This window comes from Scyliorhinus torazame, chromosome 26 (assembly GCF_047496885.1).
Source record: "Scyliorhinus torazame isolate Kashiwa2021f chromosome 26, sScyTor2.1, whole genome shotgun sequence".
Classification (NCBI taxonomy): domain Eukaryota; kingdom Metazoa; phylum Chordata; class Chondrichthyes; order Carcharhiniformes; family Scyliorhinidae; genus Scyliorhinus; species Scyliorhinus torazame.
The window spans coordinates 41,254,138-41,277,981 of NC_092732.1; the positions used below are offsets into that span (position 1 = coordinate 41,254,138).

The following is a 23,844-nucleotide window of genomic DNA, read 5'->3' on the forward strand; positions in this document are numbered from 1 at the left end:
CGAGTTTACACAGTCCCTGTACCAACTCCCTGTGTTTACACAGTCCCTGTACCAACTCCCTTTGTTTACACAGTCCTGTACCATCTCCCTAGGTTTCCACAGTCCTGTAACAATCCCGTGTTTACACAGTCCTGTAACAATCCCGTGTTTACACAGTCCTGTAACAATCCCGTGTTTACACAGTCCTGTACCGACTCCCTGTGTGTACACAGTCCTGCGCCGATCCCTGGGGTTTACGCAGTCCCAATCCCCTGTATTTACGCAATCCTGTACCAATCCCCTGTGTGCATCTCCTCTGCAGGTCCCGCGCTGATCACCGCTGATACGCTCGCCGTTGCCCATCCGCGAGACTCCGGATCATGGAGACGGCCGTGGAAGGCAGACTGAATGTGACCCTCACTCTCCGCCTATTGATGCACGGAAAGGTTTGTCCTCACAGCCCCGGTCTGCGTTCTGGGTCCGCGCAGTCCCGGTCTGCGTTCTGGGTCCGCGCAGTCCCGGTCTGCGTTCTGGGTCTTCGCAATCCCGGTCTGCGTTCTGGGTCCTCGCAATCCCGGTCTGCGTACTGGGTCCTCGCAGTCCCGGTCTGCGTGTGTGTGGGGGGGGGGGGGGGGGGGGGGGGGAGAGAGGGGGGGGACACCCTAGGAATTTGAAACTGCTAACCATCTCCACCTCGGCCCCGTCGACGCTGACAGGGGTGTGTCCAGTACTTTGCTTCCTGAAGTCAATGACCAGCTCTTTAGTTTTGCTGGCATTGAGGGAGAGATTGTGGTCGCTACACCACTCCACTAGGTTCTCGATCTCCCTCCTGTAGTCGGACTCGTCGTTATTCGAGATCCGGCCCACTATGGTCGTATCGTCAGCAAACTTGTAGATGGAGTTGGGACAGAGTTGTACAGGTTGTCAGAGTTTTAGGTGTAGTGTTTATGTTGCATGTATGAGTTAACCTTGTGTGTGAATAAAGTATTATTGAACTAACGAACCAGTTGTTGGGTCTTTGATCGATATCTGGTTGAACCTTGAGGGGGTATCATTTGATACCCTGCGACTCTGAAAGCAATATAATGTCGATATCTAGACAGGGGAACCGCAGTCATATTTATAGCGAGGAATTTGAAGTTGTTAATTACCTACTGAGTTAATGATAGGGAGTTGGGGAGAGTTACAGAACAAAGAGATCTCGGGGTACAGGTTCATAGCTCCTTGAAGGTGGAGTCGCAGGTGGACAGGGTGGTGACGAAGGCATTCGGCATGCTAGGTTTCAACAAAGAACAGAGAAAAGTACAGCACAGGAACAGGCCCTTCGGCCCTCCAAGCCCGTGCCGACCATGCTGCCCGACTAAACTACAATCTTCTACACTTCCTGGGTCCGTATCCCTCTATTCCCATCCTATTCATGTATTTGTCAAGATGCCCCTTAAATTTCACTATCGTCCCTGCTTCCACCACCTCCTCCGGCAGCGAGTTCCAGGCACCCACTACCCTCTGTGTAAAAAACTTGCCTCGTACATCTACTCTAAACCTTGCCCCTCTCACCTTAAACCTATGCCCCCTAGTAATTGACCCCTCTACCCCGGGGAAAAGCCTCTGACTATCCACTCTGTCTATGCCCCTCATAATTTTGTATACCTCTATCAGGTCGCCCCTCAACCTCCTTCGTTCCAGTGAGAACAAACCGTGTTTATTCAACCGCTCCTCGTAGCTTATGCCCTCCGCACCAGGCAACATCCTGGTAAATCTCTTCTGCAACCTCTCCAAAGCCCCCACATCCTTCTGGTAGTGTGGCGACCAGAATTGAACACTATACTCCAAGTGTGGCCTAACTAAGGTTCTATACAGCTGCAACATGACTTGCCAATTCTTATACTCAATGCCCCGGCCAATGAAGGCAAGCATGCCGTGTGCCTTCTTGACTACCTTCTCCACCTGTGTCGCCCCTTTCAGTGACCTGTGGACCTGTACTCCTAGATCTCTTTGACTTTCAATACTCTTGAGGGTTCTACCATTCACTGTATATTCCCGACCTGCATTAGACCTTCCAAAATGCATCACCTCACATTTGTCCGGATTAAACTCCATTTCATTGGTCAGAATATTGAATGCAGGAGTTGTGACGTCTTGTTGAAGTTGTACAAGACATTGGTAAGGCCACACATGGAATACTGTGTTCAGTTCCCGTCACCCTATTCTGGGAAGGAGATTGTTGAACTAGAACGATTGCAGAAGAGATTTACGAGGATGCTACCGTGGAGCCGCCTGGGGTTCAGGGTGTACGAGCTAGATGGATAAAGAACTGGCTGGGCAACAGGAGACAGAGAGTAGTGGCGGAAGGGAGTGTCTCAAAATGGAGAAAGGTGACTAGTGGTGTTCCACAGGGACCCGTGCTCGGACCACTGTTGTTTGTGATATACATAAATGATCTGGACGAGGGTATAGATAGTCTGATTAGCAAGATTGCAGATGATACGAAGATTGGTGGAGTTGCAGATAGCGAGGAGGACTGTCAGAGAATACAGCAGAATACAGATAGACTGGAGAGTTGGGCAGAGAAGTGGCAGATGGAGTTCAATCCAGGCAAATGCGAGGTGATGCATTTTGGAAGATCTAATTCAAGAGCGGACTGTACGGTCAATGGAAGAGTCCTGGGGAAAATTGATGCACAGAGAGATCTGGGAGTTCAGGTCCATTGTAACCTGAAGGTGGCAACGCAGGTCGATAGAGGGGTCAAGAAGGCACACAGCATGCTTGCCTTCATCGGACGGGGTATTGAGTACAAGAGTCGGCAGGTCATGTTACAGTTGTACAGGACTTTGGTGAGGCCACATTTGGAATACTGCGTGCAGTTCTGGTCGCCACATCACCAGAAGGATGTGGATGCTTTAGAGAGGGTGCAGAGGAGGTTCACCAGGATGTTGCCTGGTACGGAGGGCGCTAGCTATGAAGAAAGGTTTAGTAGATTAGGATTGTTTTCGTTGGAAAGACGGAGGTTGAGGGGTGGACCTGATAGAGGTCTACAAAATTGTGAGAGGTCTGGACAGGGTGGATCGCGACAAGCTTCTTCCAAGAGTGGGGGTGTCGATTACAAGGGGTCCCGGTTTCAAGGTGAGAGGGGGAAAGTTTAAGGGAGATGTGCGTGGAAAGTTCTTTACGCAGAGGGTGATGGGTACCTGGAATGCTTTGCCAGCGGAGGTGGTAGAGGCGGGCACGATAGCGTCATTCAAGATGCATCTAGACAGATATATGAACGGGCGGGGAACAGAGGGAAGTAAATCCTTGGAAAATAGGCGACAGGTTTAGATAAAGGATCTGGATCGGCGCAGGCTGGGAGGGCCGAAGGGCCTGTTCCTGTGCTGTAATCGTTCTTTGTTCTAAGTCAGTAGTTTAGTGCTGCCGGTGTTGAGGGAGAGACTGTTGCGATTCTGTATCTCCCTCTGCTGTACTCTCTGTATCTCCCTCTGCTGTACTCTGACTGGATAACGCTTGTGTTTTCTCTGCTCTCTCCACACAGGAGGTGGGCAGCATCATTGGAAAGGTGAGTGAACCCCCCCCCCACCCAGCTCTCTTTGACTTGACTGTTTTAAAAGGTGGACCCGCTGTCACTGAGCGTAACCCGCGTCTCCTCTTGTGTCTCCTCCCCCCCCCCCCACAGAAAGGCGAGACGGTGAAGAGAATGCGGGAAGAGGTGAGCACAGGACCGTCCGGACGCGAGGGCTGGGTAGTCGGGGGAGGGGGGCGGGCGCGGGGAGAGAGGGGGGGGGGTGGCGGGGAGGGGAGGGAGGGGGGGGGCGGCCGGGAGGGTGGGGGGGCGGGGGGGGGGGGTTATAACTCTCAGTCACGACCATGTTTTCCTGTTTTTTTCTTTTACCCCCCCCCCCCAGAGCGGCGCGCGAATCAACATCTCCGAAGGCAACTGCCCAGAACGGATTGTCACCTTGTCGGGACCGACCAGTGCCATCTTCAAGGCTTTCGCGATGATCACGCACAAGCTGGAGGAGGTGAGGGGGAAGGGGGATGTCTGTGCTCGAGTGGTGGGGTGTCTGCTTGAGGGGGTGGGGGGGTGGCAACGGGAGCCGGGACACAAGGTGAGAATCGGACTGCGTGCGATCACTTGGGGTGACCTCGGTAACACTGGTGGATCTCGGGGGGACTGGGCGATCTCAGGGGGACTGGGGCGATCTCGGGGGGACTGGGGCGATCTCGGGGGGGACTGGGGCGATCTCGGGGGGGACTGGGGCGATCTCGGGGGGACTGGGGGGATCTCGGGGACACTGGGTGATTTCAGGGGGACTGGGGGGATCTCGGGAACACTGGGCAATCTCGGAGGGAATGGGGCGATCTCGGGGGGACTGGGCGATCTCGGGGGGACTGGGCGATCTCGGGGACACTGGGCGATCTCGGGGACACTGGGGGATCTCGGGGACACTGGGCGATCTCGGGGACACTGGGGGGATCTCGGGGGGACTGGGGGATCTCGGGGACACTGGGGGAATCTCGGGGGGATTGGGGGGATCTCGGGGACACTGGGGGGATCTCGGGGGGACTGGGCGATCTCGGGGGGACTGGGCGATCTCGGGCCACTGGGCGATCTCGGGGACACTGGGCGATCTCGGGGACACTGGGGGATCTCGGGGGGACTGGGCGATCTCGGGGGCCTGGGCGATCTCGGGGGGACTGGGCGATCTCGGGGGGACTGGGGGATCTCGGGGACACTGGGGGATCTCGGGGGGACTGGGCAATCTCGGGACACTGGGCGATCTCGGGGGGACTGGGCGATCTCGGGGGGACTGGGGGATCTCGGGGGGACTGGGCGATCTCAGAGACACTGGGGGGATCTCGGGGACACTGGGGGGTTCTCGGGGGGACTGGGCGATCTCGGGACACTGGGGGATCTCGGGGACACTGGGGGGATCTCGGGGGGACTGGGCGATCTCGGGGACACTGGGAGGATCTCGGGGGGACTGGGCGATCTCGGGGGACTGGGGGGATCTCGGGGGGACTGGACGATCTCGGGGGACTGGGGGGTTCTCGGGGGGACTGGGCGATCTCGGGACACTGGGCGATCTCGGGGGGGCTGGGCGATCTCGAGGGGACTGGGCGATCTCGGGGACACTGGGGGGATCTCGGGGACACTGGGGGGATCTCGGGGACACTGGGGGAATCTCGGGGACACTGGGGGGATCTCGGGGACACTGGGGGATCTCGGGGACACTGGGGGGATCTCGGGGACACTGGGGGGTTCTCGGGGACACTGGGGGGTTCTCGGGGACACTGGGGGGATCTCGGGGACACTGGGGGAATCTCGGGGACACTGGGGGAATCTCGGGGACACTGGGGGAATCTCGGGGACACTGGGGGATCTCGGGGACACTGGGGGATCTCGGGGACACTGGGGGAATCTCGGGAACACTGGGGGGATCTCGGGGACACTGGGGGGATCTCGGGGACACTGGGGGGATCTCGGGGACACTGGGGGGATCTCGGGGACACTGGGGGGATCTCGGGGACACTGGGGGATCTCGGGGACACTGGGGGGATCACGGGGACACTGGGCGATAGAGACACTGGGGGGATCTCGGGGACACTGGGGGGTTCTCGGGGGGACTGGGCGATCTCGGTACACTGGGGGATCTCGGGGACACTGGGCGATCTCGGGACACTGGGTGATCTCGCGGGGACTGGGCGATCTCGGGACACTGGCCGATCTCGGGGACACTGGGAGGATCTCGGGGGGACTGGGTGATCTCGGGGGGACTGGGGGGTTCTCGGGACACTGGCCGATCTCGGGGGACTGGGCGATCTCGGGGGGACTGGGGGAATCTCGGGGGACTGGGCGATCTCGGGGGGACTGGGCGATCTCGGGGGGACTGGGGGAATCTCGGGGGGACTGGGAGGATCTCGGGACACTGGGCGATCTCGGGGGGGGACTGGGGAATCTCGGGGGGACTGGGCGATCTCGGGACACTGGGGGCTTCTCGGGGGGACTGGGCGATCTCGGGGACACTGGGCGATCTCGGGGGGACTGGGCGATCTCGGGACACTGGGCGATCTCGGGGGGACTGGGCGATTTCGGGACACTGGGCGATCTCGGGACACTGGGCGATCTCGGGGACACTGGGAGGATATCGGGGGGACTGGGCGATCCCGGGGACACTGGGAGATATCGGGGGGACTGGGGGGTTCTCGGGGGGACTGGGGGATCTCGGGACACTGGGCGATCTCGGGAGGACTGGGCGATCTCGGGACACTGGGCGATCTCGGGGGGACTGGGGGATCTCGGGGGGACTGGGCGATCTCGGGGGGGACTGGGGCGATCTCGGGGGGACTGGGCGATCTCGGGAGGACTGGGCGATCTCGGGGGGACTGGGCGATCTCGGGACACTGGGCGATCTCGGGGGGACTGGGCGATCTCGGGGGGACTGGGGGAATCTCGGGGGGACTGGGCGATCTCGGGACACTGGGCGATCTCGGGGGGACTGGGCGATCTCGGGGGGACTGGGGGGTTCTCGGGGGGACTGGGCGATCTCGGGACACTGGGCGATCTCGGGACACTGGGCGATCTCGGGACACTGGGCGATCTCGGGGGGACTGGGCGATCTCGGGGGGACTGGGCGATCTCGGGGGGACTGGGCGATCTCGGGACACTGGGCGATCTCGGGACACTGGGCGATCTCGGGGGGACTGGGCGATCTCGGGGGGACTGGGGGAATCTCGGGGGGACTGGGGGGTTCTCGGGACACTGGGCGATCTCGGGGGGACTGGGCGATCTCGGGGGGACTGGGCGATCTCGGGACACTGGGCGATCTCGGGGGGACTGGGCGATCTCGGGGGGACTGGGGGAATCTCGGGGGGACTGGGGGGTTCTCGGGACACTGGGCGATCTCGGGGGGACTGGGGGAATCTCGGGGAGACTGGGCGATCTCGGGGGGACTGGGCGATCTCGGGGGGACTGGGCGATCTCGGGGGGACTGGGGGAATCTTGGGGGGACTGGGCGATCTCGGGACACTGGGCGATCTCGGGGGGACTGGGCGATCTCGGGGGGACTGGGCGATCTCGGGGGAGTCTCAGGGTAACATTGTGTGTGTCCCCCCCAGGATATCAACAGTGCAATGTCCAACAGCAATGCGTCCAGCCAACCCCCGGTCACCCTCCGGATCGTCATTCCAGCCAGTCAGTGCGGTTCGCTGATCGGAAAAGGAGGCTGTAAAATCAAGGAGATTCGGGAGGTGAGAGAGTCCCAGCCCCCTCCCTGCCTCAGAATCCTCCTCCCTCCCCGACAACCCTCCCTCTCTAACCTCCTCCCTCCCCGACAACCCTCCCTCTCTAACCTCCTCCAGCCCCGTACACCCCTCCCTATCTCTGTAACCTCCTCCAGCCCCCTACACCCTCCCTATCTCTGTAACGTCCTCCAGTCCCCTACACCCTCCCTATCTCTGTAACCTCCTCCAGCCCCCTACACCCTCCCTATCTCTGTAACCTCCTCCAGACCCCTACACCCTCCCTATCTCTGTAACCTCCTCCAGCCCCTACACTCTCCCTATCTCTGTAACCTCCTCCAGCCCCCTACACCCCTCCCTATCTCTGTAACCTCCTCCAGCCCCCTACACCCCTCCCTATGTCTGTAACCTCCTCCAGCCCCCGACACCCCTCCCTATCTCTGTAACCTCCTCCAGCCCCCTACACCCCTCCCTATCTCTGTAACCTCCTCCAGTCCCCTACAACCCTCCCTATCTCTGTCACCTCCTCCAGCCCCCTACACCCCTCCCTATCTCTGTAACCTCCTCCAGCCCCTACACCCCTCCCTATCTCTGTAACCTCCTCCAGCCCCTACACCCCTCCCTATCTCTGTAACCTCCTCCAGCCCCCTACACCCCTCCCTATCTCTGTAACCTCCTCCAGCCCCCTACACCCCTCCCTATCTATGTAACCCCCTCCAGCCCCCTACAACCCTCCCTATCTCTGTAACCTCCTCCAGTCCCCTACAACCCTCCCTATCTCTGTAACCTCCTCCAGCCCCCTACACCCCTCCCTATCTCTGTAACCTCCTCCAGCCCCCTACACCCCTCCCTATCTCTGTAACCTCCTCCAGCCCCCCTACACCCCTCCCTATCTCTGTAACCTCCTCCAGCCCCTACACCCCTCCCTATCTCTGTAACCTCCTCCAGCCCCTACACCCCTCCCTATCTCTGTAACCTCCTCCAGTCCCCTACACCCTTCCCTATCTCTGTAACCTCCTCCAGTCCCCGACACCCCTCCCTATCTCTGTAACCTCCTCCAGCCCCCTACACCCCTCCCTATCTCTGTAACCACCTCCAGTCCCCTACAACCCTCCCTATCTCTGTAACCTCCTCCAGCCCCCTACACCCCTCCCTATCTCTGTAACCTCCTCCAGCCCCCTACACCCCTCCCTATCTCTGTAACCTCCTCCAGTCCCCTACACCCCTCCCTATCTCTGTAACCTCCTCCAGCCTCTACACCCCTCCCTATCTCTGTAGCCTCCTCCAGCCTCCTACACCCCTCCCTATCTCTGTAACCTTCTCCAGCCCCCTACACCCCTCCCTATCTCTGTAACCTCCTCCAGCCCCCCACAACCCTCCCTATCTCTGTAACCTCCTCCAGTCCCCTACACCCCTCCCTATCTCTGTAACCACCTCCAGTCCCCTACAACCCTCCCTATCTCTGTAACCTCCTCCAGCCCCCTACACCCCTCCCTATCTCTGTAACCTCCTCCAGTCCCTACACCCCTCCCTATCACTGTAACCTCCTCCAGCCCCCTACACCCCTCCCTATCTCTGTAATCTCCTCCAGTCCCCGACACCCCTCCCTATCTCTGTAACCTCCTCCAGCCCCCTACACCCCTCCCTATCTCTGTAACCACCTCCAGTCCCCTACAACCCTCCCTATCTCTGTAACCTCCTCCAGCCCCCTACACCCCTCCCTATCTCTGTAACCTCCTCCAGTCCCCTACACCCCTCCCTATCTCTGTAACCTCCTCCAGCCTCTACACCCCTCCCTATCTCTGTAGCCTCCTCCAGTCCCCTACACCCCTCCCTATCTCTGTAACCACCTCCAGTCCCCTACACCCCTCCCTATCTCTGTAACCTTCTCCAGCCCCCTACACCCCTCCCTATCTCTGTAACCTCCTCCAGCCCCCTACACCCTCCCTATCTCTGTAACCTCCTCCAGCCCCTACACCCCTCCCTATCTCTGTAACCTCCAGCCCCCCTACACCCCTCCCTATCTCTGTAACCTCCTCCAGCCCCCTACACCCCACCCTATCTCTGTAACCTCCTCCAGCCTCCTACACCCCTCCCTATCTCTGTAACCTTCTCCAGCCCCCTACACCCCTCCCTATCTCTGTAACCTCCTCCAGCCCCCCACAACCCTCCCTATCTCTGTAACCTCCTCCAGTCCCCCTACACCCCTCCCTATCTCTGTAACCTCCTCCAGTCCCCTACACCCTCCCTATCTCTGTAACCTCCTCCAGCCCCCTACACCCTCCCTATCTCTGTAACCTCCTCCAGTCCCCTACCCCCTCCCTATCTCTGTAACCTCCTCCAGTCCCTACACCCCTCCCTATCACTGTAACCTCCTCCAGCCCCCTACACCCCTCCCTATCTCTGTAATCTCCTCCAGTCCCCTACACCCCTCCCTATCTCTGTAACCTCCTCCAGCCCCCTACACCCCTCCCTATGTCTGTAACCTCCTCCAGCCCCAACACCCCTCCCTATCTCTGTAGTCTCCTCCAGTCCCCTACAACCCTCCCTATCTCTGTAACCTCCTCCAGCCCCTACACCCCTCCCTATCTCTGTAATCTCCTCCAGTCCCCTACACCCCTCCCTATCTCTGTAACCTCCTCCAGCCCCCGACACCCCTCCCTATCTCTGTAACCACCTCCAGCCCCCTACACTCTCCCTATCTCTGTAACCTCCTCCAGCCCCCTACAACCTTCCCTATCTCTGTAACCTCCAGCCCCCTACATCCCTCCCTATCTCTGTAACCTCCTCCAGCGCCCTACAACCTTCCCTATCTCTGTAACCTCCAGCCCCCTACAACCCTCCCTATCTCTGTAACCTCCTCCAGCCCCGTACACCCCTCCCTATCTCTGTAACCTCCTCCAGCCCCCTACACCCCTCCCTATCTCTGTAACCTCCTCTCTCCCCATCTCTGTAACCTCCTCCAGCCCCCTACACCCTCCCTATCTCTGTAACCTCCTCCAGCCCCCTTCACCCCTCCCTATCTCTGTAACCTACTCCAGCCCCCTACACCCCTCCATATCTCTGTAACCTCCTCCAGCCCCCTACAACCCTCCCTAACTCTATAACCTCCTCCAGCCCTCTACACCCCTCCCTATCTCTGTAACCTCCTCCAGCCCCTACACCCCTCCCTATCTCTGTAACCTCCTCCAGCCCCCCACACCCTCCCTCTCTCTGTAACCTCCTCCAGCCCCGTACACCCTCCCTATCTCTGTAACCTCTTCCAGCCCCAACACCCCTCCCTATCTCTGTAACCTCCTCCAGCCCCCCTACACCCTCCCTATCTCTGAACCTCCTCCAGCCCCCTACACCCCTCCCTATCTCTGTAACCTCCTCCAGCCCCTACAACCCTTCCTATCTCTGTAACCTCCTCCAGCCCCTACACCCCTCCCTATCTCTGTAACCTCCTCCAGCCCCCGACACTCTCCCTATCTCTGTAACCTCCTCCAGCCCCCTACACCCCTCCCTATCTCTGTAACCTCCTCCAGCCCCCTACACTCTCCGTATCTCTGTAACCTCCTCCAGCCTCCTACACCCCTCCCTATCTCTGTAACGTCCTCCAGCCCCCTACACCCCTCCCTGTCTCTGTAACCTCCTCCAGCCCCCTACACCCCTCCCTGTCTCTGTAACCTCCTCCAGCCCCCTACAACCTTCCCTATCTCTGTAACCTCCTCCAGCCCCTACACCCCTCCCTGTCTCTGTAACCTCCTCCAGCCCCCTACACCCCTCCCTATCTCTGTAACCTCCTCCAGCCCCCTACAACCCTCCCTATCTCTGTAACCTCCTCCAGTCCCCTACACCCCTCCCTATCTCTGTAACCTCCTCCAGCCCCCTACAACCCTCCCTATCTCTGTAACCTCCTCCAGCCCCCTACACCCCTCCCTATCTCTGTAACCTCCTCCAGCCCCTACACCCCTCCCTATCTCGGTAACCTCCTCCAGCCCCCTACACCCCTCCCTATCTCTGTAACCTCCTCCAGCCCCCTACAACCCTCCCTATCTCTGTAACCTCCTCCAGCCCCCGACACCCCTCCCTATCTCTGTAACCTCCTTCAGCCCTCTACACCCCTCCCTATCTCTGTAACCTCCTCCAGCCCCCTACACCCCTCCCTATCTCTAACCTCCTCCAGTCCCCTACACCCCTCCCTGTCTCTGTAACCTCCGACAGCCCCCTACACCCCCTCCCTATCTCTGTAACCTCCTCCAGCCCCCTACACCCCTCCCTATCTCTGTAACCTCCTCCAGCCCCCTACAACCCTCCCTATCTCTGTAACCTCCTCCAGTCCCTACACCCCTCCCTATCTCTGTAACCTCCTCCAGTCCCCTACACCCCTCCCTATCTCTGTAACCTCCTCCAGCCCCTACAACCCTCCCTATCTCTGTAACCTCCTCCAGCCCCCTACACCCTCCCTATCTCTCTAATCTCCTCCAGCCCCCTACACCCCTCCCTATCTGTAACGTCCAGCCCCCACACTCCTCCCTATCTCTGTAACCTCCTCCAGCCCCCTACACCCCTCCCTATCTCTGTAACCTCCTCCAGTCCCCCTACACCCCTGACTATCTCTGTAACCTCCTCCAGTCCCTACACCCCTCCCTATCTCTGTAACCTCCTCCAGCCCCCTACACCCCTCCCTATCTCTGTAACCTCCTCCAGCCCCCCTACACCCCTCCCTATCTCTGTAACCTCCTCCAGCCCCCTACACCCCTCCCTATCCCCGTAACCTCCTCCAGCCCCCCTACACCCCTCCCTATCTCTGTAACCTCCTCCAGCCCCCTACACCCCTCCCTATCTCTGTAACCTCCTCCAGCCCCCTACACCCCTCCCTATCTCTGTAACCTCCTCCAGCCCCCTACACCCTCCCTATCTCTGTAACCTCCTCCAGCTCCCCTACACCCCTCCCTATCTCTGTAACCTCCTCCAGCCCCCTACACCCCTCCCTATCTCTGTAACCTCCTCCAGCCCCTACACCCCTCCCTATCTCTGTAACCTCCTCCAGTCCCCTGCACCCCTCCCTATCTCTGTAACCTCCTCCAGCCCCCTACACCCCTCCCTATCTCTGTAACCTCCTCCTGTCCCCCTACACCCCTCACTATCTCTGTAACCTCCTCCAGCCCCCCTACACCCCTCCCTATCTCTGTAACCTCCTCCAGTCCCCCTACACCCCTCACTATCTCTGTAACCTCCTCCAGTCCCTACACCCCTCCCTATCTCTGTAACCTCCTCCAGCCCCCTACACCCCTCCCTATCTCTGTAACCTCCTCCAGCCCCCTACACCCCTCCCTATCTCTGTAACCTCCTCCAGCCCCCTACAACCCTCCCTATCTCTGTAACCTCCTCCAGCCCCCTACACCCCTCCCTATCTCTGTAACCTCCTCCAGTCCCCCTACACCCCTCCCTATCTCTGTAACCTCCTCCAGTCCCCTACACCCCTCCCTATCTTTGTAACCTCCTCCAGCTCCCTACACCCCTCCCTATCTCTGTAATCTCCTCCAGCCCCCTACACCCCTCCCTATCTCTGTAACCTCCTCCAGCTCCCTACACCCCTCCCTATCTCTGTAACCTCCTCCAGCCCCCACACCCCTCCCTATCTCTGTAACCTCCTCCAGCCCCCTACACCCTCCCTATCTCTGTAACCTCCTCCAGCCCCCTACACCCCTCCCTATCTCTGTAACCTCCTCCAGCCCCCCTACACCCCTCCCTATCTCTGTAACCTCCTCCAGTCCCCTACACCCCTCCCTATCTCTGTAACCTCCTCCAGCCCCCTACAACCCTCCCTATCTCTGTAACCTCCTCCAGCCCCGTACACCCCTCCCTATCTCTGTAACCTCCTCCAGCCCCCTACACCCCTCCCTATCTCTGTAACCTCCTCTCTCCCCATCTCTGTAACCTCCTCCAGCCCCCTACACCCTCCCTATCTCTGTAACCTCCTCCAGCCCCTTCACCCCTCCCTATCTCTGTAACCTACTCCAGCCCCCTACACCCCTCCATATCTCTGTAACCTCCTCCAGCCCCCTACAACCCTCCCTAACTCTATAACCTCCTCCAGCCCTCTACACCCCTCCCTATCTCTGTAACCTCCTCCAGCCCCTACACCCCTCCCTATCTCTGTAACCTCCTCCAGCCCCCCACACCCTCCCTCTCTCTGTAACCTCCTCCAGCCCCGTACACCCTCCCTATCTCTGTAACCTCTTCCAGCCCCAACACCCCTCCCTATCTCTGTAACCTCCTCCAGCCCCCCTACACCCTCCCTATCTCTGAACCTCCTCCAGCCCCCTACACCCCTCCCTATCTCTGTAACCTCCTCCAGCCCCTACAACCCTTCCTATCTCTGTAACCTCCTCCAGCCCCTACACCCCTCCCTATCTCTGTAACCTCCTCCAGTCCCCTGCACCCCTCCCTATCTCTGTAACCTCCTCCAGCCCCCTACACCCCTCCCTATCTCTGTAACCTCCTCCTGTCCCCCTACACCCCTCACTATCTCTGTAACCTCCTCCAGCCCCCCTACACCCCTCCCTATCTCTGTAACCTCCTCCAGTCCCCCTACACCCCTCACTATCTCTGTAACCTCCTCCAGCCCCCTACACCCCTCCCTATCTCTGTAACCTCCTCCTGTCCCCCTACACCCCTCACTATCTCTGTAACCTCCTCCAGCCCCCCTACACCCCTCCCTATCTCTGTAACCTCCTCCAGTCCCCCTACACCCCTCACTATCTCTGTAACCTCCTCCAGTCCCTACACCCCTCCCTATCTCTGTAACCTCCTCCAGCCCCCTACACCCCTCCCTATCTCTGTAACCTCCTCCAGCCCCCTACACCCCTCCCTATCTCTGTAACCTCCTCCAGTCCCCCTACACCCCTCCCTATCTCTGTAACCTCCTCCAGTCCCCTACACCCCTCCCTATCTTTGTAACCTCCTCCAGCTCCCTACACCCCTCCCTATCTCTGTAACCTCCTCCAGCCCCCACACCCCTCCCTATCTCTGTAACCTCCTCCAGCCCCCTACACCCTCCCTATCTCTGTAACCTCCTCCAGCCCCCTACACCCCTCCCTATCTCTGTAACCTCCTCCAGCCCCCCTACACCCCTCCCTATCTCTGTAACCTCCTCCAGTCCCCTACACCCCTCCCTATCTCTGTAACCTCCTCCAGCCCCCTACAACCCTCCCTATCTCTGTAACCTCCTCCAGCCCCGTACACCCCTCCCTATCTCTGTAACCTCCTCCAGCCCCCTACACCCCTCCCTATCTCTGTAACCTCCTCTCTCCCCATCTCTGTAACCTCCTCCAGCCCCCTACACCCTCCCTATCTCTGTAACCTCCTCCAGCCCCTTCACCCCTCCCTATCTCTGTAACCTACTCCAGCCCCCTACACCCCTCCATATCTCTGTAACCTCCTCCAGCCCCCTACAACCCTCCCTAACTCTATAACCTCCTCCAGCCCTCTACACCCCTCCCTATCTCTGTAACCTCCTCCAGCCCCTACACCCCTCCCTATCTCTGTAACCTCCTCCAGCCCCCCACACCCTCCCTCTCTCTGTAACCTCCTCCAGCCCCGTACACCCTCCCTATCTCTGTAACCTCTTCCAGCCCCAACACCCCTCCCTATCTCTGTAACCTCCTCCAGCCCCCCTACACCCTCCCTATCTCTGAACCTCCTCCAGCCCCCTACACCCCTCCCTATCTCTGTAACCTCCTCCAGCCCCTACAACCCTTCCTATCTCTGTAACCTCCTCCAGCCCCTACACCCCTCCCTATCTCTGTAACCTCCTCCAGCCCCCGACACTCTCCCTATCTCTGTAACCTCCTCCAGCCCCCTACACCCCTCCCTATCTCTGTAACCTCCTCCAGCCCCCTACACTCTCCGTATCTCTGTAACCTCCTCCAGCCCCCTACAACCTTCCCTATCTCTGTAATCTCCTCCAGCCCCTACAACCCTCCCTATCTCTGTAACCTCCTCCAGCCCCCCTACACCCCTCCCTATCTCTGTAACCTCCTCCAGCCCCCTACACCCCTCCCTATCTCTGTAACCTCCTCCAGCCCCCTACACCCCTCCCTGTCTCTGTAACCTCCTCCAGCCCCCTACAACCCTCCCTATCTCTGTAACCTCCTCCAGTCCCTACACCCCTCCCTATCTCTGTAACCTCCTCCAGCCCCCTACACCCCTCCCTATCTCTGTAACCTCCTCCAGCCCCCTACACCCCTCCCTATCTCTGTAACCTCCTCCAGCCCCCTACAACCCTCCCTATCTCTGTAACCTCCTCCAGCCCCCTACACCCCTCCCTATCTCTGTAACCTCCTCCAGTCCCCCTACACCCCTCCCTATCTCTGTAACCTCCTCCAGTCCCCTACACCCCTCCCTATCTTTGTAACCTCCTCCAGCTCCCTACACCCCTCCCTATCTCTGTAATCTCCTCCAGCCCCCTACACCCCTCCCTATCTCTGTAACCTCCTCCAGCTCCCTACACCCCTCCCTATCTCTGTAACCTCCTCCAGCCCCCACACCCCTCCCTATCTCTGTAACCTCCTCCAGCCCCCTACACCCTCCCTATCTCTGTAACCTCCTCCAGCCCCCTACACCCCTCCCTATCTCTGTAACCTCCTCCAGCCCCCCTACACCCCTCCCTATCTCTGTAACCTCCTCCAGTCCCCTACACCCCTCCCTATCTCTGTAACCTCCTCCAGCCCCCTACAACCCTCCCTATCTCTGTAACCTCCTCCAGCCCCGTACACCCCTCCCTATCTCTGTAACCTCCTCCAGCCCCCTACACCCCTCCCTATCTCTGTAACCTCCTCTCTCCCCATCTCTGTAACCTCCTCCAGCCCCCTACACCCTCCCTATCTCTGTAACCTCCTCCAGCCCCTTCACCCCTCCCTATCTCTGTAACCTACTCCAGCCCCCTACACCCCTCCATATCTCTGTAACCTCCTCCAGCCCCCTACAACCCTCCCTAAGTCTATAACCTCCTCCAGCCCTCTACACCCCTCCCTATCTCTGTAACCTCCTCCAGCCCCTACACCCCTCCCTATCTCTGTAACCTCCTCCAGCCCCCCACACCCTCCCTCTCTCTGTAACCTCCTCCAGCCCCGTACACCCTCCCTATCTCTGTAACCTCTTCCAGCCCCAACACCCCTCCCTATCTCTGTAACCTCCTCCAGCCCCCCTACACCCTCCCTATCTCTGAACCTCCTCCAGCCCCCTACACCCCTCCCTATCTCTGTAACCTCCTCCAGCCCCTACAACCCTTCCTATCTCTGTAACCTCCTCCAGCCCCTACACCCCTCCCTATCTCTGTAACCTCCTCCAGTCCCCTGCACCCCTCCCTATCTCTGTAACCTCCTCCAGCCCCCTACACCCCTCCCTATCTCTGTAACCTCCTCCTGTCCCCCTACACCCCTCACTATCTCTGTAACCTCCTCCAGCCCCCCTACACCCCTCCCTATCTCTGTAACCTCCTCCAGTCCCCCTACACCCCTCACTATCTCTGTAACCTCCTCCAGCCCCCTACACCCCTCCCTATCTCTGTAACCTCCTCCTGTCCCCCTACACCCCTCACTATCTCTGTAACCTCCTCCAGCCTCCCTACACCCCTCCCTATCTCTGTAACCTCCTCCAGTCCCCCTACACCCCTCACTATCTCTGTAACCTCCTCCAGTCCCTACACCCCTCCCTATCTCTGTAACCTCCTCCAGCCCCCTACACCCCTCCCTATCTCTGTAACCTCCTCCAGCCCCCTACACCCCTCCCTATCTCTGTAACCTCCTCCAGTCCCCCTACACCCCTCCCTATCTCTGTAACCTCCTCCAGTCCCCTACACCCCTCCCTATCTTTGTAACCTCCTCCAGCTCCCTACACCCCTCCCTATCTCTGTAATCTCCTCCAGCCCCCTACACCCCTCCCTATCTCTGTAACCTCCTCCAGCTCCCTACACCCCTCCCTATCTCTGTAACCTCCTCCAGCCCCCACACCCCTCCCTATCTCTGTAACCTCCTCCAGCCCCCTACACCCTCCCTATCTCTGTAACCTCCTCCAGCCCCCTACACCCCTCCCTATCTCTGTAACCTCCTCCAGCCCCCCTACACCCCTCCCTATCTCTGTAACCTCCTCCAGTCCCCTACACCCCTCCCTATCTCTGTAACCTCCTCCAGCCCCCTACAACCCTCCCTATCTCTGTAACCTCCTCCAGTCCCGTACACCCCTCCCTATCTCTGTAACCTCCTCCAGCCCCCTACACCCCTCCCTATCTCTGTAACCTCCTCTCTCCCCATCTCTGTAACCTCCTCCAGCCCCCTACACCCTCCCTATCTCTGTAACCTCCTCCAGCCCCTTCACCCCTCCCTATCTCTGTAACCTACTCCAGCCCCCTACACCCCTCCATATCTCTGTAACCTCCTCCAGCCCCCTACAACCCTCCCTAACTCTATAACCTCCTCCAGCCCTCTACACCCCTCCCTATCTCTGTAACCTCCTCCAGCCCCTACACCCCTCCCTATCTCTGTAACCTCCTCCAGCCCCCCACACCCTCCCTCTCTCTGTAACCTCCTCCAGCCCCGTACACCCTCCCTATCTCTGTAACCTCTTCCAGCCCCAACACCCCTCCCTATCTCTGTAACCTCCTCCAGCCCCCCTACACCCTCCCTATCTCTGAACCTCCTCCAGCCCCCTACACCCCTCCCTATCTCTGTAACCTCCTCCAGCCCCTACAACCCTTCCTATCTCTGTAACCTCCTCCAGCCCCTACACCCCTCCCTATCTCTGTAACCTCCTCCAGCCCCCGACACTCTCCCTATCTCTGTAACCTCCTCCAGCCCCCTACACCCCTCCCTATCTCTGTAACCTCCTCCAGCCCCCTACACTCTCCGTATCTCTGTAACCTCCTCCAGCCCCCTACAACCTTCCCTATCTCTGTAATCTCCTCCAGCCCCTACAACCCTCCCTATCTCTGTAACCTCCTCCAGCCCCCCTACACCCCTCCCTATCTCTGTAACCTCCTCCAGCCCCCTACACCCCTCCCTATCTCTGTAACCTCCTCCAGCCCCCTACACCCCTCCCTGTCTCTGTAACCTCCTCCAGCCCCCTACAACCCTCCCTATCTCTGTAACCTCCTCCAGTCCCCTACACCCCTCCCTATCTCTGTAACCTCCTCCAGCCCCCTACAACCCTCCCTATCTCTGTAACCTCCTCCAGCCCCCTACACGCCTCCCTATCTCTGTAACCTCCTCCAGCCCCCTACACCCCTCCCTATCTCTGTAACCTCCTCCAGCCCCCTACACCCCTCCCTATCTCTGTAACCTCCTCCAGCTCCCTACACCCCTCCCTATCTCTGTAACCTCCTCCAGCCCCCACACCCCTCCCTATCTCTGTAACCTCCTCCAGCCCCCTACACCCTCCCTATCTCTGTAACCTCCTCCAGCCCCCTACACCCCTCCCTATCTCTGTAACCTCCTCCAGCCCCCCTACACCCCTCCCTATCTCTGTAACCTCCTCCAGTCCCCTACACCCCTCCCTATCTCTGTAACCTCCTCCAGCCCCCTACAACCCTCCCTATCTCTGTAACCTCCTCCAGCCCCGTACACCCCTCCCTATCTCTGTAACCTCCTCCAGCCCCCTACACCCCTCCCTATCTCTGTAACCTCCTCTCTCCCCATCTCTGTAACCTCCTCCAGCCCCCTACACCCTCCCTATCTCTGTAACCTCCTCCAGCCCCTTCACCCCTCCCTATCTCTGTAACCTACTCCAGCCCCCTACACCCCTCCATATCTCTGTAACCTCCTCCAGCCCCCTACAACCCTCCCTAACTCTATAACCTCCTCCAGCCCTCTACACCCCTCCCTATCTCTGTAACCTCCTCCAGCCCCTACACCCTCCCTATCTCTGTAACCTCCTCCAGCCCCCCACACCCTCCCTCTCTCTGTAACCTCCTCCAGCCCCGTACACCCTCCCTATCTCTGTAACCTCTTCCAGCCCCAACACCCCTCCCTATCTCTGTAACCTCCTCCAGCCCCCCTACACCCTCCCTATCTCTGAACCTCCTCCAGCCCCCTACACCCCTCCCTATCTCTGTAACCTCCTCCAGCCCCTACAACCCTTCCTATCTCTGTAACCTCCTCCAGCCCCTACACCCCTCCCTATCTCTGTAACCTCCTCCAGCCCCCGACACTCTCCCTATCTCTGTAACCTCCTCCAGCCCCCTACACCCCTCCCTATCTCTGTAACCTCCTCCAGCCCCCTACACTCTCTGTATCTCTGTAACCTCCTCCAGCCCCCTACAACCTTCCCTATCTCTGTAATCTCCTCCAGCCCCTACAACCCTCCCTATCTCTGTAACCTCCTCCAGCCCCCTACACCCCTCCCTGTCTCTGTAACCTCCTCCAGCCCCCTACAACCCTCCCTATCTCTGTAACCTCCTCCAGTCCCCTACACCCCTCCCTATCTCTGTAACCTCCTCCAGCCCCCTACAACCCTCCCTATCTCTGTAACCTCCTCCAGCCCCCTACACGCCTCCCTATCTCTGTAACCTCCTCCAGCCCCCTACACCCCTCCCTATCTCTGTAACCTCCTCCAGCCCCTACACCCCTCCCTATCTCGGTAACCTCCTCCAGCCCCCTACACCCCTCCCTATCTCTGTAACCTCCTCCAGCCCCCTACAACCCTCCCTATCTCTGTAACCTCCTCCAGCCCCCGACACCCCTCCCTATCTCTGTAACCTCCTGCAGCCCTCTACACCCCTCCCTATCTCTGTAACCTCCTCCAGCCCCCTACACCCCTCCCTATCTCTAACCTCCTCCAGTCCCCTACACCCCTCCCTGTCTCTGTAACCTCCGACAGCCCCCTACACCCCCTCCCTATCTCTGTAACCTCCTCCAGCCCCCTACACCCCTCCCTATCTCTGTAACCTCCTCCAGCCCCCTACAACCCTCCCTATCTCTGTAACCTCCTCCAGTCCCTACATCCCTCCCTATCTCTGTAACCTCCTCCAGTCCCCTACACCCCTCCCTATCTCTGTAACCTCCTCCAGCCCCTACAACCCTCCCTATCTCTGTAACCTCCTCCAGCCCCCTACACCCTCCCTATCTCTCTAATCTCCTCCAGCCCCCTACACCCCTCCCTATCTGTAACGTCCAGCCCCCACACTCCTCCCTATCTCTGTAACCTCCTCCAGCCCCCTACACCCCTCCCTATCTCTGTAACCTCCTCCAGCCCCCACACCCCTCCCTATCTCTGTAACCTCCTCCAGTCCCCTACACCCCTCTCTATCTCTGTAACCTCCTCCAGCCCCCTACACCCCTCCCTATCTCTGTAACCTCCTCCAGCCCCCTACACCCCTCCCTATCTCTGTAACCTCCTCCTGCCCCTACACCCCTCCCTATCTCTGTAACCTCCTCCAGTCCCCTGCACCCCTCCCTATCTCTGTAACCTCCTCCAGCCCCCTACACCCCTCCCTATCTCTGTAACCTCCTCCTGTCCCCCTACACCCCTCACTATCTCTGTAACCTCCTCCAGCCCCCCTATACCCCTCCCTATCTCTGTAACCTCCTCCAGTCCCCCTACACCCCTCACTATCTCTGTAACCTCCTCCAGTCCCTACACCCCTCCCTATCTCTGTAACCTCCTCCAGCCCCCTACACCCCTCCCTATCACTGTAACCTCCTCCAGCTCCCTACACCCCTCCCTATCTCTGTAATCTCCTCCAGCCCCCTACACCCCTCCCTATCTCTGTAACCTCCTCCAGTCCCCTACACCCCTCCCTATCTCTGTAAGCTCCTCCAGCCCCCACACCCCTCCCTATCTCTGTAACCTCCTCCATCCCCCTACACCCCTCCCTATCTCTGTAACCTCCTCCAGCCCCTACACCCCTCCCTATCTCTGTAACCTCCTCCAGTCCCCCTACACCCCTCCCTATCTCTGTAACCTCCTCCAGCCCCCTACACCCCTCCCTATCTCTGTAACCTCCTCCAGCCCCCTACACCCCTCCCTATCTCTGTAACCTCCTCCAGCCCCTACACCCCTCCCTATCTCTGTAACCTCCTCCAGTCCCCTACACTCTCCCCATCTCTGTAACCTCCTCCAGCCCCCTACACCCTCCCTATCTCTGTAACCTCCTCCAGCCCCCTTCACCCCTCCCTATCTCTGTAACCTACTCCAGCCCCCTACACCCCTCCATATCTCTGTAACCTCCTCCAGCCCCCTACAACCCTCCCTAACTCTATAACCTCCTCCAGCCCTCTACACCCCTCCCTATCTCTGTAACCTCCTCCAGCCCCTACACCCCTCCCTATCTCTGTAACCTCCTCCAGCCCCCCACACCCTCCCTCTCTCTGTAACCTCCTCCAGCCCCGTACACCCTCCCTATCTCTGTAACCTCTTCCAGCCCCAACACCCCTCCCTATCTCTGTAACCTCCTCCAGCCCCCCTACACCCTCCCTATCTCTGAACCTCCTCCAGCCCCCTACACCCCTCCCTATCTCTGTAACCTCCTCCAGCCCCTACACCCCTCCCTATCTCTGTAACCTCCTCCAGCCCCCGACACTCTCCCTATCTCTGTAACCTCCTCCAGCCCCCTACACCCCTCCCTATCTCTGTAACCTCCTCCAGCCCCCTACACTCTCCGTATCTCTGTAACCTCCTCCAGCCCCTACAACCCTCCCTATCTCTGTAACCTCCTCCAGCCCCCTACACCCCTCCCTGTCTCTGTAACCTCCTCCAGCCCCCTACAACCTTCCCTATCTCTGTAACCTCCTCCAGCCCCTACACCCCTCCCTGTCTCTGTAACCTCCTCCAGCCCCCTACACCCCTCCCTATCTCTGTAACCTCCTCCAGCCCCTACACCCCTCCCTATCTCTGTAACCTCCTCCAGCCCCCGACACTCTCCCTATCTCTGTAACCTCCTCCAGCCCCCTACACCCCTCCCTATCTCTGTAACCTCCTCCAGCCCCCTACACTCTCCGTATCTCTGTAACCTCCTCCAGCCCCTACAACCCTCCCTATCTCTGTAACCTCCTCCAGCCCCTACACCCCTCCCTATCTCTGTAACCTCCTCCAGCCCCCGACACTCTCCCTATCTCTGTAACCTCCTCCAGCCCCCTACACCCCTCCCTATCTCTGTAACCTCCTCCAGCCCCCTACACTCTCCGTATCTCTGTAACCTCCTCCAGCCCCTACAACCCTCCCTATCTCTGTAACCTCCTCCAGCCCCCTACACCCCTCCCTGTCTCTGTAACCTCCTCCAGCCCCCTACAACCTTCCCTATCTCTGTAACCTCCTCCAGCCCCTACACCCCTCCCTGTCTCTGTAACCTCCTCCAGCCCCCTACACCCCTCCCTATCTCTGTAACCTCCTCCAGCCCCCTACAACCCTCCCTATCTCTGTAACCTCCTCCAGTCCCCTACACCCCTCCCTATCTCTGTAACCTCCTCCAGCCCCCTACACCCCTCCCTATCTCTGTAACCTCCTCCAGTCCCCTACACCCCTCCCTATCTCTGTAACCTCCTCCAGCCCCCTACAACCCTCCCTATCTCTGTAACCTCCTCCAGCCCCCTACACCCCTCCCTATCTCTGTAACCTCCTCCAGCCCCCTACACCCCTCCCTATCTCTGTAACCTCCTCCAGCCCCTACACCCCTCCCTATCTCGGTAACCTCCTCCATCCCCCTACACCCCTCCCTATCTCTGTAACCTCCTCCAGCCCCCTACAACCCTCCCTATCTCTGTAACCTCCTCCAGACCCCTACACCCCTCCCTATCTCTGTAACCTCCTCCAGCCCCTACACCCCTCCCTATCTCTGTAACCTCCTCCAGCCCCCTACAACCCTCCCTATCTCTGTAACCTCCTCCAGCCCCCTACACCCCTCCCTATCTCTGTAACCTCCTCCAGCCCCCTACAACCCTCCCTATCTCTGTAACCTCCTCCAGCCCCCGACACCCCTCCCTATCTCTGTAACCTCCTCCAGCCCTCTACACCCCTCCCTATCTCTGTAACCTCCTCCAGCCCCCTACACCCCTCCCTATCTCTAACCTCCTCCAGTCCCCTACACCCCTCCCTGTCTCTGTAACCTCCGACAGCCCCCTACACCCCCTCCCTATCTCTGTAACCTCCTCCAGCCCCCTACACCCCTCCCTATCTCTGTAACCTCCTCCAGCCCCCTACAACCCTCCCTATCTCTGTAACCTCCTCCAGTCCCTACACCCCTCCCTATCTCTGTAACCTCCTCCAGTCCCCTACACCCCTCCCTATCTCTGTAACCTCCTCCAGCCCCTACAACCCTCCCTATCTCTGTAACCTCCTCCAGCCCCCTACACCCCTCCCTATCTCTGTAACCTCCTCCAGCCCCCCTAAACCCCTCCCTATCTCTGTAACCTCCTCCAGCCCCCTACACCCCTCCCTATCTCTCTAATCTCCTCCAGCCCCCTACACCCCTCCCTATCTGTAACGTCCAGCCCCCACACTCCTCCCTATCTCTGTAACCTCCTCCAGCCCCCTACACCCCTCCCTATCTCTGTAACCTCCTCCAGCCCCCACACCCCTCCCTATCTCTGTAACCTCCTCCAGTCCCCTACACCCCTCTCTATCTCTGTAACCTCCTCCAGCCCCCTACAC

At 59.3% G+C, this 23,844-nt stretch overlaps 1 protein-coding gene across 1 annotated transcript in view; it reads left to right on the forward strand.

Annotated features, from left to right (window-relative positions):
- The first annotated feature begins 298 nt into the window (after positions 1–298).
- LOC140402890 (poly(rC)-binding protein 3-like) overlaps positions 299–23,844 on the forward strand; it is a 35,922-nt gene continuing 12,376 nt past the window's right edge. Inside the window, 5 exon segments of the mRNA XM_072490517.1 lie at positions 299–425; positions 3,509–3,532; positions 3,650–3,682; positions 3,879–3,995; positions 7,093–7,224. Coding sequence (XP_072346618.1) covers positions 360–425; positions 3,509–3,532; positions 3,650–3,682; positions 3,879–3,995; positions 7,093–7,224 — 372 coding nt within the window. The 5' untranslated portion in view covers positions 299–359.